The sequence below is a fragment of the Elephantulus edwardii genome, unplaced genomic scaffold (assembly GCF_000299155.1).
Source record: "Elephantulus edwardii isolate Elephantulus edwardi_28Jun2011 unplaced genomic scaffold, EleEdw1.0 scaffold00025, whole genome shotgun sequence".
Lineage (NCBI taxonomy): Eukaryota > Metazoa > Chordata > Mammalia > Macroscelidea > Macroscelididae > Elephantulus > Elephantulus edwardii.
Window position 1 is genome coordinate 8,909,723 of NW_006399775.1, and position 6,836 is coordinate 8,916,558.

Below are 6,836 nucleotides of genomic sequence, written 5' to 3' on the forward strand. Positions count from 1 at the left end.
GATGAAAATTCATCAACAGTCTGCATTATACAAAGGACACAACCCTGCTTGCTAAAACTGAGGAGGACCTGAAGCACTTGCAGTCAAGGACTGCAGCCTTCAGTATGAATTGAGGCTCAATATCAAGAAAACAAAAATACTCACCACTGGGCCAATAGGCAGCATCAGGATGGATGGAAAATTCAAGCTAGCCTCCATAGTAATATTTGGTTATGAAATTATTCAGGACATAAATAATATACTAGGTATTTTACTGAATTAAAAGAGTGTGTGAAATGGTCCCAGGGTACCTGAGTATTCTTCGTCTGCTTTGAGATAAAACTAATTGACTATCATCTCAAAAGCTTTATTTGATTCCAAGATTTGAATTGAGAAGCCCTTACAATAGAATATACATATATTTGACTAGTAACCAAAATAATGACAGTTCAGACCCTCTAGTTATTCCTCAGGAGAAAAATGTGGCTATCAGCTTCCATAAAGATTTACAATGCAGCCTTGGAAAACCTTTGGGCAGTTCTACTTTGCTCTACAGGCCACTGAATTGCAGTCATCTTGAGAATACCATTGACTGGTATTTTTCAGGAAATAAGTGATATGAGTTTGTTTTGTTGTGCCAAGATATTCAGACATCCTACACTGTAACTTCAACTTATGATACTAGAAGTTATTGATGTCTTTTAATCTGTACATTCAATCTAATGTAAGTTTGACTTCTTGTTTCAGAATATGTTATGCTATTATTGGATAAGTCTTTTGGCAACTTGAAATGTAATTTCTAAAATGTAAATATGTACACACACACACATACATGCACACAATACCCTGGAACATAAATGATGTGAACTTTTACCTACATTTTTATTTCCTCAAAAATTACCCTTTAAAAAAGTTCAGTGATTACTATTTGGAAACACATATATAAATTGAATTACAGTGTGTTAGATTTGAAAGACATTTATGTTTCTTTGGCTTTCTTACTTTTCATCTCTTGATGGACTAAATTAAAATAACTCATAAATACTACCATACATCACTCTTTAAAATGCTAAAGAGCTATTGTGAACAAGACCAAAATAAACACTGGTGTGATGTATCTGTTTGGTTGGCAGTTGTGGTTTCCTTAGGGTATATTCCCAGTAGTGAAATTATTGGGTCAAAGGGTATTTCTATTTGCAACTTTTTGAGAAAGCACCATACAGCCTTCTATAGTGGTTGTGGCAGAGGGACAGACCAGGGAAATACCTCACCCTAAGGTGGATTAGACTGTGACAGTGATGTGCCAATCGTGGTAATGGTTACCCATGGTGAACAGTGTTGGCTGGAGCTTCCCGACTAAAAAAACCTGGAAGCAGGAGCGGCATCCACTTCCGAAATGGCTTGCCTCCAGAAACTCTATGTACGAACAGTGCTCAGGCCATTCATTCATAAGGTCGCTATGAGTCGTCTACAACTCGACGGCACCAAACAACAACAACAACATAGTGGTTGCACCATTTTACAGTCCCACCAACAATGAATAAGGGTTCCTATTTCTCCACAACCTTGGGAACAACTCAAGTACCCATCAGCAAACAAATGGATAGAAAAACTGGTATATTCACACAATGGAATACTATGTGGCATTGAAAAACAAGGAAGTAATGATATGTTACACAAAATTGGTTATCCCAGAGGACATTATGCTGAGTGAAATATCTCGGTCACAAAAAGACAAATACAGCATAGTGCCACTGTTATAAAAGAGGACTGACATACGGGTTAGGGAGAGTGAGAAAGATGGGATGAATAATGCATACTGCATTGAAACAGATGATGGATAGAACTGTTTAAAAGGGATATATGATTGGGTATTACTGTTATGACAGGAGTCCAGAACGAATGTAGCATAGTAGAGTGGACTTGGGGGGAGAGATTGAATAACAGTAAAATAATGATTTCTTTTACTTTTCAAAGAGAAAAGAGAATTGAGATGGAGGGATGGGCAAAGAGAAAAGTGAAACAACGAATGAATGGCAATTAAAAGTCTCTGTAAACTTTCATTAAAATCAATTTAAGATTAAAAAAAATGCTAAAGAGCAAGCAAGACAGTTTAAAATCTAAGATGTGCCTGGCCCAAGTCATAGTAATTTCAGTTGCTTCAAAGGCAAGGAGAGTGAGACTCACTTTGGGTATGTCTTATACTTTGGTTATGTTGTCAGGAAGTCCTAGTCCTGGGAAAAGACAAAACACTTGGAAAAGTGTAGTTTGCAACCCAGGGAAGGCCCTCAACATGATGGGTCTATACAGGAATTGCAGCAATAGGTAAAAGCATGTTCAAGAGTTTGAGGATATAAGCCTTCTCCCTATTTTTAATAAAAGTTACTATGGGTCTGAGGTGTCTTGATGGCACCTAACATCATAGCATAAGTCACTGAAGTATATCCTTACATTGCTCAGCCAGAGATTGTGAGTAGAATTTCAAGGTGTGAATATAACCAATAAAAGCAACTTGAAATAATGATTAGCATACCAAATAAACTACTTTTCAATTTTATAACTAGGATAATGAATGTTACGCTATGTTTCATTATTATATGCATTTAAATGTTATGAAAGGAGTCCTGCTAATACATTGGTTGAACACTCTGCTGTTAACGGAAATGTTGGTTGTTCAAAAGCTTTTGAGGGGTTATGTTCACTCTGAGTCAGAACTGATTGCATGGCAATGAGTTGGGTTTGAGTTTTTGATAAATATTGAGTCTGCACTTCAATATATGGAATATTTTGTTCAGAATCTCTAAAAATTGAGATAAAACAACCAATTAATTTTGAAGCTGGTAAAATTAAGATTCATTCACATGCAGAATAAACTGTAATTCAAATTGGAATAAACAAACAAGGAAATATTTTGTCTCCTGTAACTGAAAATTCAGGGTTGGTTCCAAGTCCAGCTGGATCCTGACGTCCTCTAAAGTTTGTTTTCTGCCCATCTTTGAACAGCATTTTGCTGTGATGCATTCATTTTAGACAAGTTCTATCCATTTGGCAGCAAAAACAGACACAGGGAACTTCTGTTTGCATGCCTTACTGCTGACATTATCTAAACAAATATTCTGACCTCTCACCCCATCATCCACTGAACTTCCCAAGAGGCTCTGATTGTTTCTTAGGCTTTTTTGTGTTGTTTTCCTATCCCACGTGGTTCTGGGGACAGGAAGATGGAGGAGAAACTAATCGAAGATAATTTCATGATTCTGGTTATGAAAGGAACAGCTTTTAAAAGGAAGGTGGGGTGTTAGAACCCTTGAATATAGGCTTTTCTAGCCATTGTGTTTATCCTCAGCTATCTTAATGTGGACACAAGCAAGGCACATCAAATGTGGAATCTGATTGACTTTAAATTGTCAAAAAATTTGACGTCATGCTTAATATATCAGATCCTTAATTTACGGGCGGGGTGGGGGAGGACAGTGAATCTGAGTGACTGAAGAAGCCTTTCCCCAAGTCCTGGAGTGCCCTGTCTGTACCTAATGAAATGTGTTCAAAACCTTTCTCCGCCCCATTGCAAAGAACTGAACAAAAATGTTGGTGACCTTGCCTTTAAAGATGCTTAAAGGACCACATATCAAAAGGCAAAAATCTTCATTGCTTTTGTTTGTATGGATTTTGGTGGTTTTATTTTTTCTTTTTACTTGCCACTTTCCTAATTATATCGCCACAGAATAGAAAATGCAAGACTTTTGATGAAATATAAATCTTATGAGCACAATTAGCAGCTATCTTAGAAAGAGTTGATTTTGTTGTTTATAATTGAATATCATTGTACTAGCAAAGAAGAGAAGCAAAAATCAGAGTAATGTATTCGAAAGCCCCTCCTTCTCCAAGGAAGAAAGGGGGAGAAGTAGGGCTTTATGTTCAATCATAAGGGGGAAAAAAATCATGTTTTTCTCCTAAATACTAGTTTAACTGCTTAATGAAACAAAACAAAACAAAAAAAAAACCACAACAAACCAATAAAAACCCCAAGGCTGTTTGTTCAGCTTCCATTTCAGTTTGAGTGTTCATTATTTACTTGATATGGTGTGTTTCTCTCTGTTGAATTTATTTCAGATATGGAGAAGGTTTGTAGGAAGAGACATGTTATTAGTTCATGACAATATTTGCTTTTAATTAACATTTGGGAACTTTGAAATGAGGTAAATGCTAAGGGATTATATTTAGTATTTTCCCCTTTCTTATTTTCTGTTGTGGGTAGCAGCAGCATGTTTTAAAGAAAGTGCCCCACCCCTTGGGTATTTTCTTATTTCTTCTGTTGATACTAACAGAGTCAGTTTATACCAAAGTGGTTCCTTGGTTGGTTTCTGGGTGTGAGCACTGTGCTTATTCATTGTCATACATGCAGCTTAACAGTTCCTTTCATGAAGCTATTTGTTAACACACACACACACACACACACACACACACACACACGTCTGTAATTCTACTCAATTAAGAAGAGCAATGAAAACTCTGTTGTGATGTGATCGCTCACACAATATCACCACAAACCAGTGATGAGTTCATACTTGTAATAAAGATTCACTATGATGATCAGAGCTGATTTAATCAAGATCCAGCATCAGTGAAAAAAGGAAATTAATTGTTACCCTATGTTGGCAATATAAGATGAACATTTAAGTTGATTGTCAAGGAATCAATGCAAAAATATTATATATTCATGTTTACGGTCACTTTGGATCATTTTGCTCTGCTTCTTACTTTCAAATGCACTAATTTTTGGTTTATGCATATTTTACTCAGTTTCTTTACGTTCACAGCACAAAATTTGTTAAATATTTAATGTGCTTTTGTAATGATGATAATATGTACATTTTTCTTTTCTTACAGGAACTTGAATTTCAGGATCTGACAGCTGTTTTGCACTGCATACACTCCTTTATAGCAGCCAAGGTGGCCTCAGTGGATCCTGTATTCATAGACAGTCAGAGCATTGCAAGAAAATACATGTATAGCAACTAAAACTGCTTCTGTTGAGTGCTGAAAATTAAATTATTTTCTTAAGAAATGAATCTTTCCTGCACAATATTGCAACTTTGTGTGATTTTATAATGAGCCTATAGTTGTGATACCAATAAAATATGTCACTAGTTTCCAAATATGGGTCATACTTGTTAAATCTGGCAAGTGAGCACAGATTCTGTTCAAGGAAACGTATGGTTCATAGACACCAGTGTTCAATAGTAAAATAGTACACATCGCTTCTTCTGTTATTTCTCCAAATTATGTCAAAAATCAGATCAACACTGCAGACTCTTCTTCCTACAATGAGGAAATCCAGATTTCATTCTCATAAAACACACAAAAGAAAATATTGAGAGTTTACCACTTCCTTTTTTTTTTCCCTTAACTCTTCTGGGGGGAAAATGATGGTCTTAAGATTGCCCTTGTCAGCTTTCTTTCTATTTTTTCAGGATAGGTTGGTAGGGATGGAGCAGAGTGGAGACCCAAGTGAAGAGATTATCTGAGAAATGAGTAATACCAACCCATGAAAAAAGGAAATTAAGTTTCATTATTTTTCTTAATTTGTACATTATAAAATGTGTTTTTATTTCCTTGTTCCTTACATTGTTTATTACTTCTTAATAAGAGCCATTTATATACCTTTTTGTTATTATAGGCAATTAAATAGAGTCCTTTTTATTTTCGCCTCTAAGAATGTAGAATATGGTTAGGGATAGTCAAGATTAGGTCCTCATTAGGTTCTCATTGCCCGAGGATAAAAGCAAAGGAAAAGCATATAACTGTCAGATGGTAGAGTACAGGAAAATAATTCTAAGAAAGTAGGTACTTCCTGCAGTTTCTATAAGAATGAATGCACAGATCCCCAAGGTCGAATGTTCCATGCTGTGACTGAGATTTCAGTCACTCTTAGTAGTTCTGAGATTCCACCCCTCCCCCTTGTTTAACTGATGTTTAGAAAAAAGGAAAAGCTTTTATACTTAAAATATAAAATATTATTAACTATTTTTATGTGTTTCAAACAAGTCCTTTATAGAGAGTATATTACACATGCATATGTATAACATATAAAATTAATATTTTAACAACTTTGATGGAAGAATCTTAACAGGAGAAGAACATTAAACAGAATTTTAAAACAATATTCTGAAAAAAGTATATATTCAAGAAACATCAAACAGGATCCTATATCGGTGTTTATTCTCTCCTTTTATCCCAAATTTCTATTGATATTACTAGCAATCAGATGCTTGAATTTTATAAATTACCTACAAATTGAAAAAGATAAAGTTAGAAATAGTCTTTTCATGTGTTTTTCTCTAATATTGTAGGTGTATTGTCTCCAAAATGGAGCAATTTTCCATCCCTTTCCTTATGTCAAAGAGACTAACTCAAAGTAGATGATATTTTTCATGACTAACCAGGGAGGTCTTATGGTGTAGTGCCAGCCCAAAGGCACATGGTTTTATCCACAAGATGCTCCGTGGGAAAAAGATGGGCAGTCTACTCCCATGTCTTTTACTGCCTCTGAAATCCCACTGGAGGGTCAGATATCAGTTGGTTCTGTCTCAGCAGAACACAACAACATACAGTAAAAAGATTTTCTTTCTCTCATATAAAAAAAAATCCACTTTAAAAATTAACTTATACGGGATGATGAACAAAAACTAGTAGTGTTTCAGGAAAATTTGTTATGAAATTTAATTTTTGAATTTCTATAAATACTTGGAGACATAACTTTCTAAGTAAAAAACCAAACAAAGTAACAACACCACCACCACACACACACACACACACAAAACACAGCCTTTCTTTTTCAAAAAAATTAAATAGGC

The 6,836-nt window shown here is 35.2% G+C and overlaps 1 protein-coding gene across 1 annotated transcript in view; it reads left to right on the forward strand.

Moving 5' to 3' along the window:
• The window catches only part of SNTG2 (syntrophin, gamma 2), a 644,399-nt gene extending 639,261 nt beyond the window's left edge, over window positions 1-5,138 (forward strand). The window contains exon 17 of the mRNA XM_006882917.1: window positions 4,870-5,138. Coding sequence (XP_006882979.1) covers window positions 4,870-5,001 — 132 coding nt within the window. The 3' untranslated portion in view covers window positions 5,002-5,138. The remainder of the gene's footprint in view (window positions 1-4,869) is intronic.
• The last annotated feature ends 1,698 nt before the right edge of the window (window positions 5,139-6,836 follow it).